A 26,545-nucleotide genomic window follows, 5' to 3' on the forward strand; every position below is an offset into this window, starting at 1 on the left:
ATGGCCTATATCGAAATCACGAGCACGTGTAAAAATTTAATATTAAATAAATATTATAACATTACATTCTTGCACGGAGAAAAATATGTCTGTTTTAGAATTTGTAAAAAGTTAATTTTTATTTTAAAAGCAGTAATATTAAATTTCGTTTAGAGCTTCTCATTTTCCTTATTAGACTGGAAAAGATATTTCCCCTTCTTCTGTATAAGTACATATCATTTTTACATTTTTATTTTTTATTTTATTTTTTCTAAAGAATTCTTTATTTTTTTGCATCGATTATCAGTCAGAAATGTCAAATAGTAGTCAATAGTTCATTGTTCAATATCAATCTTGAGCAAGAAAATCTAATGTTTGTGAAATTAAATTGAATATCAAATCTCTATTCAGAGAAAAATATGCCTACTCTAGAATTTGTAATAAATTAATTTTAATTTTAACAGTAGTAATATTAAATTTTGCTCCTTTTTAACTCTTTTTCTTGTTACTAGACTAAAAAAAGCTTTTCCCTTCTTGTATACTACTACATAGAATTTTTACAATTTTAGTTTTTGAATAGACACTTTGGTTTCCAATTTATTTCCTTTTGTAAAGAATTTTTTATTTTTTTGCATCGATTATCAGTCAGAAATTCTAAATAGTAGTCGATGTCGAATATAGTAGTTATCGAATATCAGTTGCAAGTGTCGACCGATAATCACAGCCCAAGTAGCAACCGATGATTAATCGTCGGTTTCGAGAGGTTCGTGTTTCGACGAAGATTTGATATAAAATTGGCAGGCGAAGGTAAGTACAGGTAATTAACCGTCGTTGATGTGTAAATCGTGACTGGGTAAATCCTGCCGAGAGAAAATCTTAACCTGTGAATTTCGTTTCCCCCTGGCGTGCGCCACACGAATCTCCACTTAAACCGTCTCCGTAAGAAAGCAGCTCTTCCGACGGACATCGTAACCGTTGCTCCATTCCGACCGGGGCGGGGGCGTTACACTACGATGCTCTGATGGATACTCTTCCCTTTCGCTTAATGTCTACGTTCTTACGAAGAATGTTGTAGCTGTTTTAAAAGAATCTCCTCGGGGAACCGAAATGACTTTCAACCGAGCCATTATCGATCCGGGCTTCCGTGCCCCAATATGTCAGCTTTGGCTAAAATATTATTGCAATTGACAATTGTCCGTCGCCTGTTGCTTGTAACTAACGATATTGATAATTAATTGCTATTTGACAGGGACAATTGATCATCAATTGCTATTTGCAAATCACAAGTGACGAACGGTCGTTTGATGCTACTTGAAATTGGCAGTTAATCATCTATTGCTACTTGCAAATGGTAGAGAATAGTTTACCACAAATTGCTACTTGCTAGAGACAACTAATCATCAGTTGCTACTTGCAAGTGAAAAGTGACGATCATTTGTTGCTACTTGAAATTGTCAGTCATTTATCTATTGCTATTTGAAAATGGTAGTGGACAGTTGGCTATAAATTCCTACTTGCTAATGGTAGTAGATCGTTGGTCATCGATTGCAACTTGTAAGTGACAATTAATCATCTATTGCTACTTGCAAATGGTAGAGGATAGTTGACCACAAATTGCTACTTGCTAGAGACAACTAATCATCAGTTGCTACTTGCAAGTGAAAAGTGACGATCATTTGTTGCTACTTGAAATTGTCAGTCATTTATCTATTGCTATTTGAAAATGGTAGTGGACAGTTGGCTATATATTCCTACTTTCTAATGGTAGTAGATCGTTGGTCATCGATTGCAACTTGTAAGTGATAATTAATCATCAATTGCTATTTGTAAACGCCAAGTGACGATCATTTGCTCCTACTTAGAAATGACGGATAATTATGTTGCTACTTGAAAATGGTAACGCAGCGTTGGTCATCAATTGCTATTTGCAATTTACGATTGATGGAGTCCTCGAGTTAAGCTTACCATCATATAGAACGCTATCGTGTGAAAGAAGTTTGAGCATCGGTGGCGTGAAGTTATCGGCCGCGATGTCTTTCAGTTAAAACTCTTGTCAAGCGTGATCTAGGCGGTGGATACATGACATTTGTGTGTAGAATCGAGAACGATGCAGTGTCCTCGGGGCCAGGTACGGTCGGAGCAAAATCAATTGTAATCAAGACCGACGTATAAATCAAATCGTTGGCGAAAGGGCGTGGAAAGTAGGAACTGTACAGCAGGTCGCTTCCTCCTGAATGATTTGTTACCGGGACGCTTTAGGAACCTCGACATAGTGTCTTTCTCGCTTTTGTCCCCGCCTCCTTTCCCAACTGTCAGCACGCTCCAAAGCCCATTACCTCGTGAGAGCCGGAGGGGCGACTGTCGTCTAGATACGCCTAGGGGAAAACTTCCCTCGTATCTTTTCAACTTTCGGCTACGACGAAACAATATCCATTGCGTACGTGCGCCGCGATACGAAACGACACTCACGACCGACGGATATTGGTTGTCGACGCTTTCAACCATCGGGAAAGTTACCTCTTTATGGCATCTGTCAATCGTTACTCTTCGATTTTATTTCTATTACTCGGTAACGATTTAAAGGGAAACTTCAACCGCACCGCCCCCCCCCCCCGTTCGTTTCTCCACCGATCGAATTTTAAATTAAAATCAAGTCAGCTTCCGAGGGAATCGGCGGTACCGATTTTGTCACTCGAATGCGGGAACTAGCGTAATTCGACTGAACGCGACGCTGATGACACCGCACCATGGCCTCGGTATGACTTAAATGGTATCACCGAGGGCGGCAGAAGAGGTTGACAGGGTTGTAGTATTCCCCTAGTCCCTCCGAAACCGCAGGGTTGACAAGGTACTTAGTCCCCAGTCCCCTGAACCGACCGATAAGGTTGGATCAGCGTGGTGCCAGTGGTTTGCGCCATATCGCGGGTCGGAGTTAAGGCTCGCTGAGTGAGGTGTAGTTAATCAACATGGGCGCCGTCCATACAGACACAGAGGAGGTTTGGAAAGGCTCCTCATCGACTAATGTGGCTACACGAACCCCGCGACGCAGTATCGTACTGGGAATTCGTACTACAATCGCAGACGCACTGATTAGGTGTACTCCAAGCTCGTAACGTTGGCTTGGCTACCGCTGAACTACCTTACCAATCAATGCTATTTTTAATAGCATTAGGAGGAACAGATATTCAATATTAGGAAGGAGCAGAGCGTTAAAGAGAATATTCGATGCGCCAAGGTTCTCGAAACGTGTTGACGTTCTTCCGATAAAATCAAAAGAACCGTAAGCAAATATGTTTGACATGTTCTGTAACTAAACGGAGTTAATCTATTGATGGATTTATACATGTGTTAGATATACAGTGGAAGTAGGTATGTTCGTTTGCACGTTTACAGACAGAGTGAGAGTAATTGTCCCACCATAATCGTTCTTGTTACTTTAAAGATGGATAGATGGCGACGGTGCCAAAATATTTTAATTCCTTCGTGAATTTCTAACCCATTAATGTGCACGTTGCGTACAGAGTCAATAGTTCCGGGTAAGATACGTCCGCGAAACTTTGAAATACAGTTTCCATAGGAAAAGTCGAAACTATAGGATGGAGCAAGGAGGAATTTCGTTAGGTCCGTAGATCAGACTCGTATCGGAGACTGTTCGCCATTGTTTCGAGCGAACTTAAACTCGGGGCACAGGTGTTGTCTCTTTGTAATTTCGTTCCTCGTACGGATGAATAAATCCAACCCTCCCCTCTCGCCATCCCTCTCGAAGCACCCTCGATATTCTCAGTTTTACATCGATAAATCGAACGTATTATTTCGACTCGGGAATTTAACCCCCTTCTTTGAAGCAGAACCCTAAACGATTGAATTCCCTTCGAAACTCAACACTACACGCCTGGAACTAGTTAATAGTCCTCCTAGTACTGCTATGGCAATTATAATTTGTGTCAGGATTAATGTGTTAAATTCTTCTTGTTCGATAACTCTTTTCTATTGCATCGTACAAAATTTCTTTGATTTTTTTGTTAAAATGTAGTTTAACGCTTTTCATTAAAATGTTGTTGATTTAAAATTGTTTAATAAGCCTAGAGATTGTTGTATTTTATTTCGTATAAGATTCGGTTTTATTATGTGCTAACAAAAATATTCATGCAAACGAGCTCAAGTAGAACCATGAAAATTTCAGAAATCCCCTTTAGTGACAAATTTTGTTTGTTCTCTATTAAATTACAAATTTTATCCGCGTCAATTTCAGAATATCGAACAGCACGAATTGATGGGATGTAACAATTTTAATACACTATTTCACACCAATACCAACACGAATTTAATAAGTCCTTTAAACGATTAATAAATTTGCAAGTAGTTGAACCATTTTTCGTTGGTGTCGTAATTAGTCACTGAAAGAAATGCAAACTATTTTTCCTCGTGGAATATCCGCGAAACAAAAAGCGTTATGGGAAAAAATTAAAAGAAAAGTTACATCATTGCGGTTGTAAAACTGTGAGCAAATTATCGAGAAAAACAGCGCTCGAAAGGCGTGGATCATTCAACGATTATTTGCTCGCAGTTTTGTAGACGCTAAACGAAGACGCAGCTTTTGATTAAACTTTCTTTCGATATCTCTTCCCCGAAAGATATTCCGCGGGAAAGAAAAATCTGCATTTTCTTCGAGGGGTGATTCCATCCCCCCTCAAACCGTATTATGGCAACGACGAAAAATGGTTCTGCATCACGGTCGACCTACTTCGCCCGCACACATAATGTTCAAAAATTTCCCGAATTTTCGGGGCTAGGCAAACGTCCTTTGTAAACACCGGTTCGTTCAACTATAATAAACCCAATATTTTTATTTCATTTCCCAAACAATTCCCTTTAACAGATTACAGCGCTGCGGAAACGAGCCAGCGGAGGAATTATACGGTCTTTTTATGCATTTTAATTTATATACTCAAATTATATTTGGCTCCCGAAAATTACGAGAAGGACGAAAAATTGCTTCAGAAATTGCGTGGTAACTGAAAGTTATGCTAATTGACATTGAACGGCCCTAAATTTTCAAATAAAAAGTAACGAGGCCGATCGTTAAGTGTGTGTTTCAAATGGCACATTTCTTTTTATTTATGTTGCAGTGGAATAATTTTATTTATCCTCGAATAAATATTTACACTCGTTCTACGAGATAAATAAAATTATTCGGCTGCAAAATAAATAACAAAAAACATATTGTTCCATCTAAAAACACTTGGCGATCGTCCTCGTTACTTTATTATTTTTACTTTATTCGAAATCGATGCTGAAAAATAAATCACTCTGTCGATAACGAATCGTAATTACAAATTGTCTCGATACACCGATAAAATTTTTTTCATTTATGGACGATATACCCCGGCACTGCAAATGCGTTGATTAATTTCACAGCTTCCGTATTCACAAGGTACGCACGTCTTAACCCGTAAAACCAAACCCGGCTTATGAGCGTAAGCCATGTTAATCCAATCTGCCAGTCGTAATATAATGGCGTTTAATATTCGCCGGGCCAATAGTGTCAGATTCACCTTCACTCGATCTACACAAAGGATTCCCGTAATTTACAATCCGTTTTACATCCCTCCCATTAATTTACGGCATAAACAACTCGCGTTTCTCGTTCAACAGTTCTGTTTTATTCGTCGAAAAGCCAAAACGGGTCAAAAATTTAATTGTTCGAAAATAATCATTTAAGTGATTAAAATATCTAGTACGACGACATAGTCGACGCATACTTGAACGGAACGAGGCGTTGTTCCCGTGAATGATAAAATGAGCCCGTCGATCGTAACTATGCGCGAACGTTTGGGAACACTAAACGACGCGATACTCTTCTCTCAGGGAATTTACGTAGATTATCCGTCACGGCGCCTCGAGCACTCCCGTTTAGAATACCGGTAGGTGGAACGACTACGCTTCTATCGAAAACAATCGCGGAATTTTCATACTTAGTTGAACGAGTTACCGGTAGTTACCGGCGGGAGCGATACGCGATCACCTTGGGCGATTTCGAGTATTAGATTCCCATAAACACATCGAATCGATTCGTTTATTCTAAATCTAAAATAAAAAAAAAGAGCTAAATATTCCGACGGGAATTGTTTCATATTTTCGTCGCAGAATTTTTATACGGGGCGTTCACACCTGGGAGAAATTTTAATGGGAGATTCTAGGAGGCAAAATAAGACGAAAATCAAGAACACTAATTTGTTCATTGAGGCTTTGTTAAAAAGTTATTAACGTTTAAAGTTCTCTACTTGGAAACTCTGCTTACTGACGCATCGACAGTCTTACAGTTTTGTGAATGAGAACCACTGTCACGCGTGCGCAGCTTGACGTTCTACAGGCGGAACATTAAACGTTAATAACTTTTTAACGAAGCATCTATTAACAAATTGGTATTCTTGATTTTCGTCTTATTTTGGTCTCTAGGATCACCCGTTAAAATTTTTCCCAAAGATGGCCGATCAACCTGTATATTATACATATAATATTCTGTTTGGCCAAGAGAAAACAATGGACGTGATCTTTAGATATCCCAGATCATCCACAAATACATAAACATATGAAATACAGAGAAGAAAAATTACTGGTAATTTTAATTAACGACGAAAGTCGAAGAAAAATAATAATTCCGGAAATAATTAACGTAATTATGTTATGTTGTTCGCCGAGTATATTACACCCAATAATTTAGACGCAGCTATAGGAACTTATTATCTGCGAAAGTAGGTTAAAGTCTGCGAGGGTTCTACCCTTGTTAGGTAATTGTGATTATTAACATCGATCATAACGAACCTCTTCACGAACTCGTTAGTGGCCTATCGTTATTTTACTAGGAAGCGTTATCGTAATCTGCAATAGGAATCACTACTTAACAATTGACCATAACAGCACATTTGATCGCAAAATAATGTCTTTTTTCGAAAGTTAGAAAATTATTTATTCATAAATAAATACTCAAAACTTAATAAAATTCGAATTAATTTACATTGTGAAGGACAGATAAAAAATATTTCGTGAACTCGAATCGTAAATTGAATGTTTTGACAAATAAAACAATTACACCCGGTGCTCTTGGACAATTAATACAGAATATAACCCAATACGACGCGGACGTAAAAATTGAATCGCGATTAAATCCAGTATTGACACGTCCTGATAACTTTTATTATAAAACATCGAACGTGAGATTACTTCTTCCCGATGTTCGACAGCTTCCTTCGCAAAGGTGTGAGTAACAATCGAATTTTTATCTAGTTCCAGCCAAATTCAATTTCCTACTGCGCATAGTCCGCGTAACTGAATTTCAATTTTGTTGGAAAGTAAAAACAATGAGACAAATGAAATACAAGGCGAATTAATTGAGCGAAATGTGATTATAGGAGAAAAATACATTGTTCGAAAGTCGAATTATACTTGCTATAAAAATATTTAATTTGAAGAAAATAAATATGTCGAAAATTAGCAAATCGATTTTAATATTATTCAGTGATTGATTAACTTTTGTATAAACAAATTCGTATTACTTTCGGAGAAATATTTAATCGCGATGAAAAAAATCAATATATTGTAGTTCGTTATATTCTGTTATTTTTACCAGACACAGCGAAAAGCAATGAATATGTTAAAAATATAACGTAATGTTGATAAAACTACAGAATTCAAACCACTCCAAGCTTTCAAGCTTTCTACCTCCTGTTTCGTTTTTATGTTCCCGGTACCGACGACAGAAAACATTTTAACAGGTCTTCCGAATAAAAATAAAATACTACGAGACGCAGCGTTCCTTTTTTCCTATTTTACTATTACATATGCTGCTTTACTTTCGTTTAAGAGCACACAGACAACCACCGGCGCGTTCGCGAGCCCCAGGGACCCGCAAACAGCAGTTCGAGAAATACTGCTGTAGAATAATTTAAGACATGTTATAAAAACGACTTGCTACATTTGAATATTATACATACTTTATACTGCACATATAGGCTAGCGATTATTTTATAGGGATTATTGATTTCAGTCGCGGCAAATATTCATCGAAATCGACGTTGACGTACAGGCTGTTTCAAAACGATGGGGTATAGAAGTTCGTGCAAAAAGAAACCGAAAAGCTCTTTACCGCTTTTCGACTTAAAGCTTCGCTCTTGAGATATGGGCAGTCAAAGTTCTCCTTTAGGGGGTCGCCATTCGCGCGCGAGCGTCACGCGCTCCGAGAGTCACACACAAACTTTAACGACTCGTATCCCAAAAACGGAACCTCCAATAGCAAAATCGTAAAGGACATCTCGATTTCATTTCTCTCGAGGAATCCATACGCTTAATTCGATATAAAAATCATAAAGAAATAATAGAAAGTTACAAATTACAGTTACGAATACCAAAATTGTTACACGATCGATGCAGTTATTCCACGTATATTTCGAAAGAAATTAACACGTGAAATGATGCGTGTTACTTATATTTTTCTTTTAGATACAGGTATCCTTTGAACTTTTAACGTTTTAATAATAGGAACGTCTGAAGAGATCGCGAAAAAGTGCCAAGTAATTTTATCCGCGCTGCAAAAGAAGACGAACAAGTTTGATGTTAATTTTTTTGAGAACTTTTAATTACCGGCTCTATCGTTTCGAGGAAGAGCCTGTCGATTTGCAACGTTCCCGATGTTCCTTTCCTCTTTCGACGTGCCGTTTGAATTCTTTCTCGAAACGATATCTCGTTTGATTCCCACCCGCACTGAAATTTTACACCGGAGTGGTTGTCTTGGAAAAACGACGATCAGGAACGCGAGGAGCGTCGTCGAGTGCGCATCGCCGGACGTCGTCGTCGACAGTACCGACAATGGATGTCGAGAATGTCCTGAATGTTTGCCGCCCCAGGCAACGAGACTCGCTACTTGAGGCGTCAGTGGAGCGACAATCTTGTCGTCATCATCGTTACCGTCCGTCTTGTTCAAAATCGCTTCGTCGAGTAATTTTTCATCGACCATTTCGATAACAGATTTAAATACATCCAGAGGCAACGGGCCGTGTCGATCAACCGGCGATATTACAGCGGCGCGACACGACTTTGATGTTACAATTACGCAAATCGCTTGTCAACACCGCGTAATCAATAAACAGAATCGTTTGCTTATTCGTTCCGCGAGCACTCGAAATTTTCACGTAACTGGAAATTAATTCGTCGAATTTTGGAGCCCGAACGATCCTAAAATTGCGGACTTCGGTGCGTTTCAAATCACAAACGCGTATTTGTTTGTTCGCGACGGCGACGAGATTCTGTTTCGCTGCATACGATTTTTTCAAGCAGACCTTTCCGAGGGGCTTGATATCTAATCAAGGAATAGCTTCGAAGAATTCAGTGTTTCGCAGTTAGTATTCTGGGAGGACTGCCGGCGAAGGACTGCGAGAACGTCAATGAGGATTTCCTGGTCGGTTTCCTAAATTTTGCATGAGCTCCGCACATGCATACTGCATAGAACACGCATGTACACAATACAGAGTGGCTCCAACGTGTCCCTAATTTGGAATACCAGACCGCAATCCCGTAGTCTCTGAAGTCTCGCATAGTCGCGGGTTTATCATACGTCGATTTTTATTGCTTCGACGGCGATGGAAACCTCCCTTTGATCCTTCTCTATTACAAATCGCCACGTCGAAAGTGACAAAATAATTTTAAACTCGCGTATCTTAATATTTCAAATTTAAAAATTCTGTAACCATTAATATTCGAGGGAACGAATTCAACGAAGAATTGAGTCTAGTGTTTTTTATATATTATACATTCGCGGGAATTTAATCAAACGTAGATGCATATCGTTTTTTTGACGTAACAGCGGGAAAAATATCTGTACTTCGAAACCTGAGTATTGCAGCGCAAGTGCGCTCGATGAAAGTTTTTCAATAATTCTCTCTATACAATTTCACTTCAAACATATTACGGCAACTTCTCCGTACAAAAGGAAAGTTCACGAAACTGCCCTCAATGTTCTCTTTTTTTTTTTTTTTTTTTTTTTTTAACCGTATAACGATTTTAAATTTTGCTCCTCGAACCAGTTACGAAAAAAAAAAAAACGAAACAAAAATAATAAAACAGAATAGAAGTGTAAATTTAAATGGGGGCTCTGTACGTGAAAGTTTGAACTACTATCGTCCGCGAAGAAGACACTAGGGGAACGTTACAATCCCGCGGCTAAGTAAAAAAAAAAATACGAACGAACGTGTCTGAATACCAAATTTTAATGATGTAATCGCGAATTCGGTATCCATGCTAACCAGCCAACCGGCGATAACCAACATCGGTGGAACACTGATGAAAAAAGTTAACCCAATTCCGGGCGATGCGAGCACAAACGGAGGACCGTGCACACGAATCGCGCGTAGAAATAAAATGGCATGGTCACGTATCCAAACATTAATGAACTAATGCTAACGACGAAAGTTTCTTACAAAAAACGGAGCCCCGGGACTGTTCACGGTCTTGTATCACGCGATAAGAAAAACACTCGTTAGTTCGGTCGTGTATACTGTGCAGAGCTGGAAGAAAGACGAGTGGGCGTGACAGATGGGAGGGGAAGTGCCCCGTACGCCACGCCCCCATTCTCACCTTCGATGATTCTTCAGCCAGTACCGTTCGACCCACGTGATCGCTTCGACCAATAATAATGACGGAAAGATGAGTGGGCGGGTCAGGGGCAATGGGAGTGTCCCTTACGCCCCGCCTCCATCCCCACCCTCGATGGTTTTCCAGCCAGTACCGTTCGACCCACGTGATCGCTTCGACCAATAATAAACAACAGATAGAAAAACGAGTTTAATGAAATTACTCGAGAAAATTTAACTTTTTCCTCCAATGTTCTTTTTTTTTTTAATTTTAGTGCTCTGAATTTGCATATGAAATTATTCCCACGCGTTTTGGAGCCACCTATATATTTTGGTAAAGTTTTTTAAACTTAGAATCGTAACGACATCGTCTTTAAATCTACTTTTCTTTATTTTTATTGTATAAAAGTATGCACAGTGGTGGATTATTTTGGTTAAGTACCCCTTCTTCTGGGATATTGTACGAACTTCGTGCCACGTATCAAACGCTAGATGTAAACTAGCTCAGTAGGTCGAAACACAAAAGGTCTGGAGAAACGATTAAAAAACCGATGGCAAAGCTTCCATTAAAAAATTGCCGTAAATGTTAGAGCCTCCAAATGAACGTTTACCGCAACAAATAAATAACCGAAATTCACGACGATGGCTGTGGGAATGGCAGAAACGAATAAAAAGGACGATAAATAGTCCGCTCTAATTCATTTCCCGATTAACTTTCATTTTGACTGCAATAAAACGTAACATTTGAATTCCGAAAGTTTTCAAAGTTATTTTCATTCGAGTGAAAATTCATAGAAATAATTTTTTTTTTAAATCATTTGACTGTTGAACTTGACAAAAAGGATAATACATTCCTTAAACGATCATTTTTCATATTACTTCAACGATCATTATTTCGACAATGTCGAAGCATGTTACAGTCGGCGGAAAATCGCCTAACTGTGAGTACGTACATTTAGATGCATGTTAGGCTACTTACACAGACACAAAAAAAGCGTACAGATTCATACGCTGCGCTAACCAGCTGGATTATGTTCTATATTATACAGGGTGCCCCACGAAACGGATCCAAACCATAAAATGTTCAATTTGTTTTGAAACCATGGCTCGACCCGGCTTCGTGGGACGCCCTGTAGCTGGCGTTAGAAGACGAACAGAGAAAAAGAAGGTAGGAGGTACATAGAAAAAGAAAAAGTATTACAGATATAGAAATATATAGAGTAAAGGTCAAAGATAATACGATTAGTATGTAGACATGTACATTGAGTCTATAGATGTGAAGTATAGAAGTGAGAAGCGTAGCGATAGATACGCGTGAAAATATGGTAAATCGAGGAAGAGGATCGCGGCGTTTTAGAGAAAAAATCTACTGTCTAATCCTAATTGCAAACCATCAACCAAACAAACGAACCAACCTCCTCGGTAAGGCCTAGCAGAAAATGTTCGCGGGCCCCCTGTAACAAAAACATATATAAATCATAAGAAATCATAGAATGAAAAATAAATAACTACGTGATTTTAATAACTGACACTCATGTATATTATAGTATGGTATGAGAACAAGTACTCAAGACAGGGGTAGGAGAAGGTCGCTTTCAGGGGTGGCAAACTAACGGGACAACGAACTCGAAACCGAACGCTCTGTATTATAAATGCTCGTTAGCTTTCATGGGGGGAAAAAAAAATTATTAGAACGATCGTGTACTGTGCAGAGTTGGAAAGATGACCAGTGCGCGAGCATAAGAGAAAGGGGAACGCCCAGTCCACGCCTCTGACGCTCCTCCAGTCACAACCGTACGGTTCACGCGACCGCGTCAGCCAATAGCGAACGGCGATAGAAAATGTGGGCGTGTAGGGGAGTGGCCGTTCACGCTCGGATTCTTTCCACTCTACACAGTACACGTTTCATAAATATATGGTAAACACTCGATAAAAATTGCGTTGTTCAGCGCGCACATTTATTTATAACTTATGAATGTTTCAAATTAAACTCGATATGCGCTTCAAGCGGTTTTTAATAGCGCTTGAATATTCGGGGTTTGGTGCAATGACAAAACGCAGTTAAACTATATCAAATTTAAATTTAATAATCTGTTACTGTTAACACAGTGCGGTTACACTTGACCTTTGCCTCGAATGGATGCGACACTTGAATTTTGATTTGTATGTCTGAAGCTTCATTTGAATATTCGAGACACTTGGCCTTTGGTTTATTCTGATCTTCCCCGTCAGGTATGCTACCCTTATAAATCGGTCTTGGGGACGGGGACGAGGCACGCGGATTGGTTGTTGTTGACATTTGAATTTTGTACGGTAGGCGGTCGTTTTTTCCTGATTGGAGGAGTGTTTTTTTACGGAAAAATTAGCAGAGTGACCGCCTCCAAGCCATCGAGTGTAGCAGGTAATAATTTTATGAAGCGCCTTGACCTTACTAAGACCTTACTTGACCTTACAAGATATATTACTACATATTACTGATTATAAAACGTCGCAGAGTGCAACCGGTGGTCGATGGCTTCATAAACTTATTGTCGCTACGGGTAAGTTCATGGTTTCTTTAGACCTTTGTTCGGGCGTGCATGGGGTTGAACTGTAATTATTTCGTTACCGTGTAACATACTTTATTAGTTTCATCTTCCAGAATGTGACCCTGTAATTAGTTCCATCAGTATATATTAACAAAAATTATCATGCAGAACCCCCAGAGGCGTAACGTTTACCATATTCATGATAGTAATATAATTTATTTATACGCAGGTTGACCTATTCGCATCGAAAAAGGATATGTTTCGTGGATAACTTGTTAAAAAAAAATGAAGCTGTCGAACTTTTTTCCTTTTTTTACTATTTCAGAATTTTTCCACAATTTTCGTATAAATCTTGTAGAACATTTATTTTTATTTTTGAGTAAACAAAAGTGAACAAGTTTACGCCGAAAATATGGTGTTTTGGTTTTTCTAAATACTCCCGACTTTTTTCCGAGTTTTCAGTGCGTGTAATACGTCGCTAATCATGGTTGGGGGGGGGGGGTGGGGGGGCGATAATGGTAGCATCAACGCGATTAGCCGACGTCCAAACTGCGAAAAGGGCGAACTCAAAAATCGCGACAGCTACAGCTCTTCGGAATCGAAACTGGAACGAAATGGATGCGAAGTCTAGTAGAAAATGATGTACCGTTATCGATATTTCACGCACCCTCCGGTTAGACTGGGTTAGGTTGGAATATACAGGGTAGGTCGAGCGATTGGGACAGGTCATGCCTCTTGTTTCGTCGAAGATAGAAACAAATATTGCTGGAGAAAACATCAAATGGAACCGATAATGTCTCCCTCTGTCCCTTCTCACAAATGCAACGATGCACTTGCCAAATGCAATTGCACTATTTTCAGAAATCGAACCCGTACGCTCTTATCTAAATGAATCGACTATTCTCGCCGTACGGTAGAAAGATATTCCTGAAACGAACACTTCGCGAAATTATTCGGCTGGAAAATCGAAAACCGAAAACTACTTTCAGGCCTTTAAAAAAAAAAATTGAAACACAACGAGCGCTGGCAATACACGTTGCATTTTTCGCCCACCCGTGGTCCCAGCCTATTCCACTTAGATCGAATGAAAAGTTTCGAGCGTTTAAAAACTTTCGAGCGAAGCGAAACAAAGATTCAACTACCGGGCAGATTTAATTTCACTAATTGCTGTGAAGTAATTGCACGCGGGGAATAAGAAATAATGGAACGAATGATAAATACGAAGGTACGAGGTGTAACGACACATATATACATTGTACGTAAGTAGAATGAAAGTAATTTTTAATTATCGAATGCTGTTTAATTATGTACGATATAATATTCGTGCAACGAATAATAATCAACATTTAATACTCTTATGCAACCAGTCGAGGATTATGGGGTTCGAGAACCTACAAAATATTGAGATTCTACAGTTCTCGACGATTCTACGTGAGAAAATGAGTAAAAGAGACAGAGTAAAATGTATTCGGGGGTTCAATTGCGAGAAAAGCTGCTTAGTAATCAAAGTAAGTAGAAATGACAAATATAAATCAGGCGCGGATGAGATATATTAGAATTCTACACAGTCTCGATAATTCTAAGTGAGAAAATGAGTAGAAAAAGAAGAATAGCATTTATTCGTTTGGGGGGTTCAATTGCGAGATAAAACTACTTAGTAACCAAAGTAAGTAGAAATGGCAAATATAAATCAGACGCGGATGAAGTATATTGGAATTCTACACAGTCTCGATAATTCTACGTGAGGAAATGAATAGAAGAAGAATAGCATTTAGTCGTTTGAGGGTTCAATTGCGAGAAAAGCTGCTTAGTAATCAAGGCAAGTAGTAGTGTCAAATATAAATCAGACGCGGATGAAAAATGTTGAAATTAAATTTTTTTTTTCCAGTAATCCAAAGATTAGTAAGTTGACCAATTGTCTTGATATTTATGAACGTGAATGTATGTTAAATATAAGAAAATCGTGATCCCTCGTTTCTAACAATGAGAACTAATTAGTTTTCTGAATATAAAATATTGAAATTCAATTTTTTTTTTTCAGTAATTCAAGGATTAGTAAGTTGACCAATTGTCTTGATATTTATGAACGTGAATGTGTGTTAAATATAAGAAAATCGTGATCCCTCGTTTCTAACAATGTGAGCTAACGTTCACGTTTTAAGGTAGAGCTGGAGAAAGATTTAGTTTGGTAAAATGTGAGCGAACGAACTCGCTAGTTGTAATTCCATGTATTTCGTGTAACGGGGAATTACCTATCGATTCTGACCGGTGTTACTTAGCAAAGTAGCACCGTGCCAACAGTAGTTATATGAACTCCGCCATACGAACTATCCTATTGCTGATTGTGAATCCAACAAAGCGATTCGCCGAACGGACGTAGAAACTTAATCTTCCATATATGCGGCCCGAAACGTAATGAATGTGAGTAATATAGAAACGGTAAAAGGTACCTCTCGACGTTCCCTTATCGCGATCCCTTTATCGCGGTTGCCTCTAAATTATAACTGGTCTGGATATTGTGCAACCGTTCCTATGGATTTCCAACCACCGAATATCTTCAACGTTTCTTCCTACAACGTACGGCCATTCGAGCGCGCTATGATTATCAATAAGAATTTACGACCCACGAAAGCTCAAATTGGAATAATAAATTTTTATATTAAAACGAGTTTCATGGAATAATATAGTATCATCAATGTTTATAAAAAACGAAAGACAGATTTGAAAAGCTTGTTTCATCGTTTCCACGGTTACGAAGGTCGATCACGTTGACGATTGGTAATTAGGTTTCCTCTACTTTTGTGAAAACGTACGGATATACAGAAAATTTCGCAGTGCGTGGTACAATCGAACACGAGGTAATTGTTCATGAAAAAATGAATCGAAAACGTGGAATAGAATTTTTTCGTGCGAGGCTTCGTTTTCGAGAAAATCGATTTGGAAACTGCTCGGCGCGCGCGCGTTTTACCGAAACACGGTTCGATAGATTTCCCATACAGACAGCTATCACTTTTACGCGCAGCAAAAGTTCTAATTTGCAATTAGAAATACGATTTTGAAAAATTCCGAACGAACAAATTTTATTCAACAATGCAGACCACGCTGTATATTGCAAATTCATCCATCAAACTCCATAGACGGCTGTACGATATGTTGCGCTCGTGCTGGACGGGAGACCATTTTTCTCATTTCTCGGTAATTCGATAAAATTGACAAACACGCATGTTTGACAAATTTTTAACGAAATAAATCGAATGTTGATTTTAGAAGCACTGATTCAGAAAACAGAATCTCAAAAATATAATTTCTGTTTCTGAAAAATTTTGCAAATATCACCAAGCACTGGACACTGTTTAAATAAAAAATACTCGATATTGTCTACAGTTTCGTAATACTCACGATCAAGTAATAATAATTTGTTATTATAAACAACGGAAATAAAATGACAGAATGCAGAAGTAAAATTTATTTGAATTAATTAATATGAGAAATAAATTAGACAAAATAAAATATATTAAAGTGTACCTATGACTTTCGGTTCGATTTTTAATTGTAAACAAGATTCCCAACTCTAATGTGACCAATGTGGAGTCACAATAAAAAATACTCGACATTGTTTACAATCCTCTTAATTTGAAATAATTATTATTTTTTACACCGCAAGTGTACAGATGGGCGACTTAAAAATAAAAGAAATGGTATGACAGAATCCATAAATAAAATTTACTTCGACAAAATTAATATCAAGAAATAAATTTAACAAAGTAAAATGTATAGTGTACTTTCAGCCATGGAATTACGTATGATTTTTTTAATTGTAAACAAAATTCCTAACTCTAAGTTGATCAGTGTAAGGTGATTCTAGATCTGTTGTTATAGCTTTGCTATGACTATAATGTCCAACACAATACACAATACTAACGTGGAGAAACATCAAGAGGTCTGAGCGGAGCCTTACTGACTGGAATATTTGACACCGCCTTTGTTAGGCGGGCGGTAAGCGGCAATCATAAACGGTATCGCCTATTGGACGATGACTGCTTTGTCTCACAGACGGCGCGTCTGCTTTGAGTCATACTTGAAACGAACACACTAAGCTTCCATACACGCGGACACGTCATAAGACCGGATCGAGGTAAAAGCGCCTGCGACTAGCTTTCCCTTCTCACATCCGACGTCACTGGAAATTTCTCTCCATCTCCCTGCACTATTGGCAACGCCCTCCAAGACCAATCTTTCTTTCCTCAACCTATACATTCACCGGAAAGCCGTATTTCCTGATTAGAAAAATATTTCTTTAATCTTTTAATATTTTTCTTTAACACAGATACTCTCTTCCATACAAAATATCATGGATTTTGTTTATTCTGTCGACATGAAAAAAATATTTTTTCTATTACAGAAACATGGTAAACAAAATGGTAGAATAATCGAACGGGTAGATATTACCGTTTGTTTCCAATAAATTTCCAAATATGCTTACTTTTCGACCCTCCCGGGGTGAAAAACCGACGGAAGTTTTAACGTTTGGAATAATCAATAGTACGGTGCTGTCTTTTATTTGGATCTACGCGTCGACGATTTGTATACAGTTAAAGGAACAATAACGTTGTTCCAGTTGTAAAATAACAACATTCAGATCGACTGTTACAATTGTTCGGTACACGGATACGAAAATATCCCGAGTTATTAATTATGCTTAAAACAAAATAGAATCGTAGGGAAATAAGACATTACCATACAGTTCCAACGTCGCTGCGCATATATTTCTCGTGTCTCGTACTAAAATTTAAACGTAATCCCGTTTGCGTGACTCACTCGGTGCACACGATAAATAAATACTTATTCGCTTATCCGCGTCGTTTCGATAAACCTTTATCAAAGCAAATTTTTGGCAAATAAAGTTTATCTGTCCCGCGTTATCTAGATGAAAATGTGTCCAACTTTGGTATATAAAAAACTATATGTTTGACGCTCGGCGCTCGCAATATTGTCGCTCGAAGTATGCGAGCCAGGGGCAGACTATTTGCTCGAAAAATGTGCCAACTTAACGTCGACCGTGTATCATTTATTAAATGTGTTGAGTGGAGGGAGAGAGAGAGAGAGAGAGAGTTCCTGTGTGGGGAAAGAGAGAGAGAGTCGAGGTCATGCCAGGTTGGAATTGTTGGAACTGGTCATCTTGGCGACCGGCCAAAACGGTACCAGCGACCCTCGAAAAGAGCGGGAGAAGAGCGAACAATGCATTTTTGTTCCACGGAAAAAGAAACTCCCAAGAATCTTAAGCTACCTCAAATAAAATGGTCGTTACATATTTATAAGTTACCCGGTGATTCTTTAATTCGGCTTAGATTCTTTAATTTACAATAAAACGCGAACATACCATTGTATCAGGCACGTCAAATATAGACAAACTTAAATAAAATAGATGTTATATATTTATAAGTTACCTATTGATTCCTTAATTCAGATTAGATTTGTGGCCTCCCATGCTCGCCACCAGAGGGGTCGCGCTCTCACAAGCGCTCGATCGACCCCTCGGTTGCTATACAGGGTGTTCGGCCACCTCTAGCAAAAATTTTAATGAGCGATAGTAGAGGCCAAAATAAGACGAAAATCAAGAATACTAATTTGTTGATGGAAGCTTCGTTAAAAAGTTGTTAACAATTAAATTCAAAAATTTCAAATCGTTCTGGAAAAATTATTTTCGGTTGCGGGGGTCAACTACAATCATTTTTGGTGAGTACACATACCTCCGAAATCCTATCTACTTTCGAGAAAAAAAATCGAGTAGGTGCTGAAATTTTTCGGCGAAAAAAAATTTTTCAAATCGTTCTAAAAAAATTATTTTCGGTTGCGGGGATCAATTATAATCATTTTTTATCATTACACATACCTCCGAAATCGTACGCACTTTCGAGAAAAAAATTCCTTACTGAAAATCCAATTAGGTGCCTAAATTTTTCAACGGAGAAAAAAAATTGCAAATCGTTTGTGGAAAAATTATTTTCGGTTGCGGGGGTCAATTACAATCAGTTTTTGTCATTAGACATACCCACGAAATCCTGCCCACTTTCGAGAAAAAAAATAGAGAAGGTGTGAAATTATTCGAGAGAATTAAAAAATTGAAAATCGTTGTGGAAAAATTATTTTCGGTTGTAGGGTTCAATTACAGTCATTTTTGGTGAATAGACATACCCCCGAAATCTTGCGCATTTTCGAGAAAAAAATTCAGTAAGAGCGGCACTTTAAACGTTAATAACTTTTTAACGAAGCTTCCACCAACAAATTAGTATTCTTGATTTTCGTCTTATTTTGGCCTCTACTATCGCTCATTAAAATTTTTGCTAGAGGTGGCCGAACACCCTGTATAAAGCCTAACACAGATTCTTTAATTTCCACTAAAACGCGAACATACCATTGTACCAAACACGTCAAATATAGACAAACTTAAATAAAATAGACGTTATATATTTATAAGTTACCCCATTGGATTCCTTAATTCAGCTTAGATTCTTTAATTTACAATAAAACGCGAACATACCATTATATCGGGCACGTTAAACTTAGACAAACTCAAATAAAACAGTCGTTGGGTGCATGTTTATAGGAAAAGCATGAATTCGTCGTGGAGAAAAGCTTGAAATATACTTTCTGTAACACTTTTTGTCTGTTAATTTATAATGAGTCCTAAATAAACCATTAGACCAGGTACGTCAAATGTAGATAATTTTAAATACACCAGTCGTCCTAATTTAATTTTTCTTGTGAACAAAATGTCTTATGCAACCATTTTCTTACATCAAATATTATTATTTAATGACAAAACTCGAGTCAACCATTGAACCAGACACGTCAAATGTAGATAATTTTAAATACACCAGTCGTCCTAATTTAATTAAATTTCTTGTGAACAAAATGTCTTATGCAACCATTTTCTTACATCAAATATTATTATTTAAGTGACAACACTCGAGTCGACCATTGAACTTTTAATTGAAGTTGTTGAAATGTTCGAAGCCATGCTTTGCAAAATAAGTTCGTTAAGTTTCTTTAATTTATAAGGAGGGTCAGAAACGCAGACAAACATTGGAAATTAAAATCGAAATAGCAGCTCTTTCCTGTAAATGGAGGGGGTGTTTACCGTCCTTGTAGCCTCCTCCATCTCTACTCGTACTCCACGTTCGCGTAACTTTTACATTAATGTAGTATCGAGGAAATTTGTTACGAATGCGAGGGGTGAACGGAAGTTTCCGAGGGGATGGATCGAGCGATTGTGGGCGCGAATGTCGAGTGTTTGGGCAGCGCGATGGAGGACCGAGATGATGTTTACGTTCGGCTGTCGGTTACGAGGGAAGAGTGATGGAGAGTAAATGGATTCTAAGGATGCGCGTGGAGATTTTTGGCGACACGTGGCACGAGTGTAAAACCAGTATTTAACTGGCTGAGGGGGAAAATAAACTTTAAAAAACAAATTACTCACATTTATGGGAAATTTTAGTTCACGGAAAACTACAGGATGCACTTGATACACAAAAATATAAGAAATTCTTAAAGCAAGATATTAATTATTATATTTGGGGGTTGAAACAACCCTCTACGAAACTCCCCTCACACTAATTCTATTAATAAAAATTTGGATTTGAAGATAAAGATATCTACTCTGTAAAGATATTATTAAAATTGCATGTAAGATTATTTAGTATTTTTTATTTAATATAAATCAATTTAAAATTCTATTCAAGAAAATTGTTTTTCAATTTCTAAAATAAATAATAAATATTGTAGAATACGCTTCATATGGAAAAATATAAGAAATGCTTAAAGTAAGATATTAATTATTATATTTGGGGGTTGAAACAACCCTCTACGAAACTCCCCTCTCATTAATTCTATTAATAAAAATTTGGATTAGAAGATAAAGACATCTACTCTGTAAAGATATCATTAAAAGCATCAAAGATTATGTAGTATTTTTTATTTAATATAAATCAATTTAAAATTGTTTTTAATTCAATTTATTAAAATGTAATAACCTCGAAATTGAGAATACAATTTCTAAAATAAATAATAAATTTTATAAAATGCGCTTCATATGGAAAAATATGAGAAATACTTAATGTATAATATAATAGAAAGTATTATATTTATGGGTTGAGTAAACCTTCAACGTTTAATTAATTTTCGTTATTATTATTGTACCACTGGATTGGAAATCGATATATTAAATAAAAATCGCGTCGAGAGCTACAAGTTCTGTGTGTTTCCGATTCTTTCCTGCAGACTCCCACCCCCTCCCCTTCTGCGTTGAACCGCCAATAGCGAAAGAAAATGTCCCCGAGTGGTGTAAAAAGTTCCACCGTTATTTGCAATATTTGGAGGTCTCGAAGAAGGGGGCGCCACTTACTTCGATGGCAGTAATGGTCTTGATGGGCAAAAGGTGGTGTTAACGGAGCCCAGTGTGGGAGGGGGAGGGGAAGGGGTGGTGTGTGGTACAATGTGTGTCTACGCGTCAAGTTGTCGTTGGGAGAGGCGGTGGGACGGTTCGTAGGTTTCATAACACTTGGAAACAGGTGGCGTTCTCTCGTCTTATTACCTCGACTATTTCTCGCGAGAGTCGATTACCACATACTGTCAGGGGAAGGGGGGGTAAGTGTTGGGGTGACGAGGCGTCAAACGACGGGAACGATTTCTCCCAAAAATAATCCCCTTTTCCGATTTCAAGAACGATCGCTCGTTCGGGAAATTCGAGGCGTTCAACGCCCGGATAATCGAAATGATAAAAAAGTGATGTTGGTTCGTAAAATAGAGAGTGGGGAGCTTAATTAGAGGGGGGTGTGGTAAAAACAATTCGATTTGCGCTTTCCCTTAGGATACGGATAAGTATTTAGCTTGCCGGAAAGCGCGCGTAATCGACGAAGCAAATAGGCGTGGGAGGAATGTGTGCCCAACACTCTGGTCGCTCTTAATTCGAGTGCATCGTGCTTGCTATGTTTTTATATAATTTCGAAGCAATTGCACCGGAACTCCCTGTTTAACTTTCCTAGGGAGCGAATGTGCGCTTCGTTTCCGCGGGGATTGTTAATCGAATGGACTTCCGCGGACGGTCGAAGAATTTCGTGACGATTCGGTGAAAAAAAATCAAATTCTTCTTATCGGAATTCACCGAGTTTTGTTCTTAAATATCAGTGGATCTCAAAAATCCGTCGAATTTTTCGAAAACTTTCATTCGTAACCAAACATTAACGCTGGATTTACCGGACATTGATTGCATATATTTGTATTAAAACCCTTCGTGTTTACGGTTATGTTAAAATATATTTCTTCTTTTGATTACAATATATATTTGTATCGTTACTGTAGGAGATTTCTATTGAATGTTAATTTATGTGCAAAAGGGTTGAAAGTGTTTTGTTCGTGAAGGAATCAGAGACGAGATGAAGAGTGGTCGTGACAGACAGACGTGATTCTTGCATGATATTAATTTCTGTAAAAAGATTGTGTGCTGGGTGTGTTTTAAATTCGTTTACATAATTCTGTCATTTGTACATTTGCTCCGAATACAATTCTCTTTGTTGAATCCCACATTACATTACGCCCTTTGCCCTACAACCGCGTGTGAGACTCGTGGCCAGGTATCCGGACCAAAACTGATTATCACGCGTGAGACTCATGGTCAGACATTCGGACCAAAACTAATTATCACGCGTGAGACCCGATGGTCAGGTATTTTCACGTGGAATCGCTCAAAGGCTGGGCAGCTTAACTTTTGGGCTCACGCCATTGTACTTTAAATCCAACATAAATTGCCAATAAATAATATTTACGAGCTTTCTAATTCTAAATATGAAATTTTTTATAGTCGAACATCGTAACATTCTATTGCAATTTAATTCACACACATAAGAAGTCATAATGTCACGAACACTTCAAACGGAAACTGAAAGCAAAGAATATTCGAACGATGTTACCAACGCATTAATTATCTTGATCTAGACAAAATGGCGTTGCAATCTGAAGGTAAAGCAGTCCGTCGCACCCACTTGATTAGTTTCTTGGCGTATCGGTCGCCATAAGCCGCGCGAACGATCCCCCGAAATGGAAATCTGAAAATTAGACCGCAATAAACCCGAGGAGACCTCTGTTTCGCGTTTCTCCGGGGCACTTCGTTCCATTTTCTTTCCTTCTTCGTCGTAACTGACGCCCAAGGCTATTAGCACATCATGGTATTGTCACGCAACTGCCACCTCGACGGGCGTTCTGACTCTATCAAGTGCGTTTAACGTGCATTTACCTTTTCCACGCCCGTATTGATTTCCCGCGGAACCATTTTCTCCCACCACATTAAGGATCCTCTCTTTGATTACATATACGTATACCTCACCCAGTACTCTGCTAGCTGCGCCATTTTTTTTTTTTTTTTTTATCATCTTTATCATTCCCTATAACCTCCGCCCGCCTCGAGGGTTCGGATTCGTCTCCATAAACGGAAATTATACGACCCCGGGAGGACTTTATTTCATAATCGATGCTCCCGCGTCCTCCGGTCGACGATTCGACCGGAACTGGTACGAACAGTCCCTTCGACTCCCATTCTTGTTCCGTTACTTGTTACACGGTCCTGGTCCGCGTTCGAATCACTGTTGGAAATCAGGTTCACCCTGCAATTTATTACATATGTCGACCGACCTTAAGCGTGCCAGCGCCCTATCATAAATTTTTCCGCGCCGTAGCCGCGGGACCAGAAAATAGGTCATATCGTCGAGCACATATTCGCATAGTTATTCGATCGAATCGGAAACATTTTCGGCTAAGGTCAACCGACAACAATCGGGGAATTTAATTCCTACAATCCGAATAAGAAACTTTCGCGATGCAAAATTAACCCCTTAACGTTCATGCTCGATTCTGACTGCTTTGAAAAACAATATTTGTTTAATCCAACGGTTTAAGGGATGATAATATTTGTTTTCCTTCAAATTATACGTTAGATACAACATTGTAATTAAAAAAAACCATATTTTTAGAAACAAATCCAATAAAGAAAACTGATCATTGTTGGTTAACCCGAAAAATATGAGCGTTAAGGGGTTAACGTCAAATACCTAGCTATCTGAATAAAATATTAAATGTGTGAATATCATCGACGAGAAAGATTTGATAACTATATCCCCGGGCTTAATTTCTATTGTACAGTCTTGATTTTAATTTTTATACGCGAATAACAGATCCCTTCCAAGACTCCAACCCTGTGTACCGATTATAAAGAATTAAATTATGAAAATTGCTAATTATTTCCTCGGATTTAATTTTTATTATGGAGTCCGTATAAAAAATGTTCACGATGCTCCAAACAAAATTAATTTCAAATGCACAAGTACCCACGGAACGTATTAAATGTGAGAATTATCAGCGGGAAGGTAGCGATAATTATTTCCCCGGGCTTAATTTTTATTATAAAATTTTAATTTCTACATTGAAATATATTTAGATTTTAATTTTTACAAGCGAATAATCCTTTCCAAATACTTCAACCTGTATACCAATTGTGAGTACCTACGCAAAGAATTAAACGGGAATATTATCGACGAGAAAATTCTGATAATTATTTCCACGAGCGTGGAAATATATTTTCTCGTTCCACGAGCGCTCGACGGCGAAACACGCGCCATTTTAAACAAACCCACTCGCTGCAAGCACCGCCGAACGTGTACAAAAGTTAATCGAAAGCTTGTCTTATAATCTCGTGACTTCATTCAAAGTATTTATTTCTTCAGAGTTACGCGATCGATCAATGTGTCAATACCATAACGCCGTACTCCACTTCCCTGGAAAGTTCGATAATTTAAACCCTTTACCCGGTGCCCGTGCTCGCTTTCAACTTTGATTAATGATACTTCGATGAGCACGTCACGTTGTTCATACGTTACATCCATCCTGCATAATGTAATTTACTCTTAATTGATGTTTATCAGGTTCTTTGTACGGGAGTATAAACAGAATCCCTTCGAACTTTATCCAATTACAGTCCTTATGAGATTCATTAGAATTCTTTTGACAAGAAATTACCAATAACGATACTATTCGTTATTAGTGAATAATTTATGGGAAATTTTACTTTTTTAAAAAACTACAGAATGCCCTCGATATGCAGAAATATAAGAAATACATAAAGATACGAATTATTGTGTTCAAAGGTTGAGACAACCCTCTACGAAGCTCCCATTTCGTTAATTCCATTAATAAAAATATGAGTTTCCATAAAGATCCGCAGTTTAGTTGTCATTTTTTGATCAACAGAATAATTTACAATGGGAATAGAAATATTCCTCCGGTGTTGCCGAATTCATAAAATTCGCCTCTTCCGTTGGCCCGCCGTTTGAAAAAAATGAAGGAAATTTCGCGGAGACCCTGAATTTTTCACGCTTTTGCACGGGAAAATCGTTCTTTGCGGCCACGATATTTCCACTTTTACAACGCCCGAAAAAAAAAAAGAAATATATAGAGCTATGTCGATTCCGAAGTTTCCAACTTGGATAGAATAAAAGTTCACCCGGAACTTGGTCCGCGTGCAAGTGTTCTGTTCGGGGTTCTCAACTTGCGAAACTCTTCACAAATATATTATCCATCCTAAACCCACGAAACCTGTATTTTACTATTTAATATTCCAACGGAACCGTAAAATTCTTCTACACTAATAATTTAATGCTGTAAATATATTCAGGCAATTATATTTATACATAGAAGCCAACCGTATGCGATAGAATGCGAAACAACCGTATATGTAATAAATTATAACGAATAAAATCTGTTTTATTTTTTAGATTTAGATTTTCGAAATACTCGACTTCGAATATTCACTATTTTTCTTGCTTTGAATGGGAGTAATAATATCGGTTTAAATATATGCTAAAAATCGATGCAAGTAGAATTAGTAAACACATGGTCAGACACAGTAGTAAAGTCATACGAATAGTCAGACGTAACAAATGAATTTTGATAATCTTCTCCAAATCGAGAGTTCGTATTACAAATTTTACTCCAAATTTATTCTACGATAAAAAAAATCAATTTTTAGCAACCCCCATAATTTTTACTTGTATTTCTTAAATGTGGATACCAACTAACCAGTTAGAAATTAGACATGGGGCTAATAATAACGCCTGAAATATTAGCTAAAAATCGATGCAAGTAGAATTAGTGAACACGTGGTCAGACACAGTAGTACAGCCATAATGTCAGACAGAATGATAGAATTTTTATAATCTATTATCTCCAAAACGAGAGTTCGTATTCCTTACTTCGTTCTACATTCAGGTGTAGTATTTGCCAAGAGTGAAACTCCGCGTTTAAATGCAACTAGAAAAATAAAATGGGTAATTCGAGACCAGTCAACTGTCAGAGTTTATTTTCGCA

General features: G+C 37.9%; 1 protein-coding gene across 1 annotated transcript in view; it reads right to left on the bottom strand.

Annotated features, from left to right (window-relative positions):
- Positions 1–26,545, bottom strand: part of LOC122402419 (synaptogenesis protein syg-2-like) — a 261,877-nt gene that overhangs the window by 173,073 nt on the left and 62,259 nt on the right. Inside the window, exon 2 of the mRNA XM_043405185.1 lies at positions 12,020–12,058. Within this exon, the coding sequence (XP_043261120.1) occupies positions 12,020–12,058 (39 nt within the window). The remainder of the gene's footprint in view (positions 1–12,019; positions 12,059–26,545) is intronic.

The sequence above is a fragment of the Colletes gigas genome, unplaced genomic scaffold (genome assembly GCF_013123115.1).
Source record: "Colletes gigas isolate AHSC1104 unplaced genomic scaffold, ASM1312311v1 Colletes_gigas_Sc00036, whole genome shotgun sequence".
Lineage (NCBI taxonomy): Eukaryota > Metazoa > Arthropoda > Insecta > Hymenoptera > Colletidae > Colletes > Colletes gigas.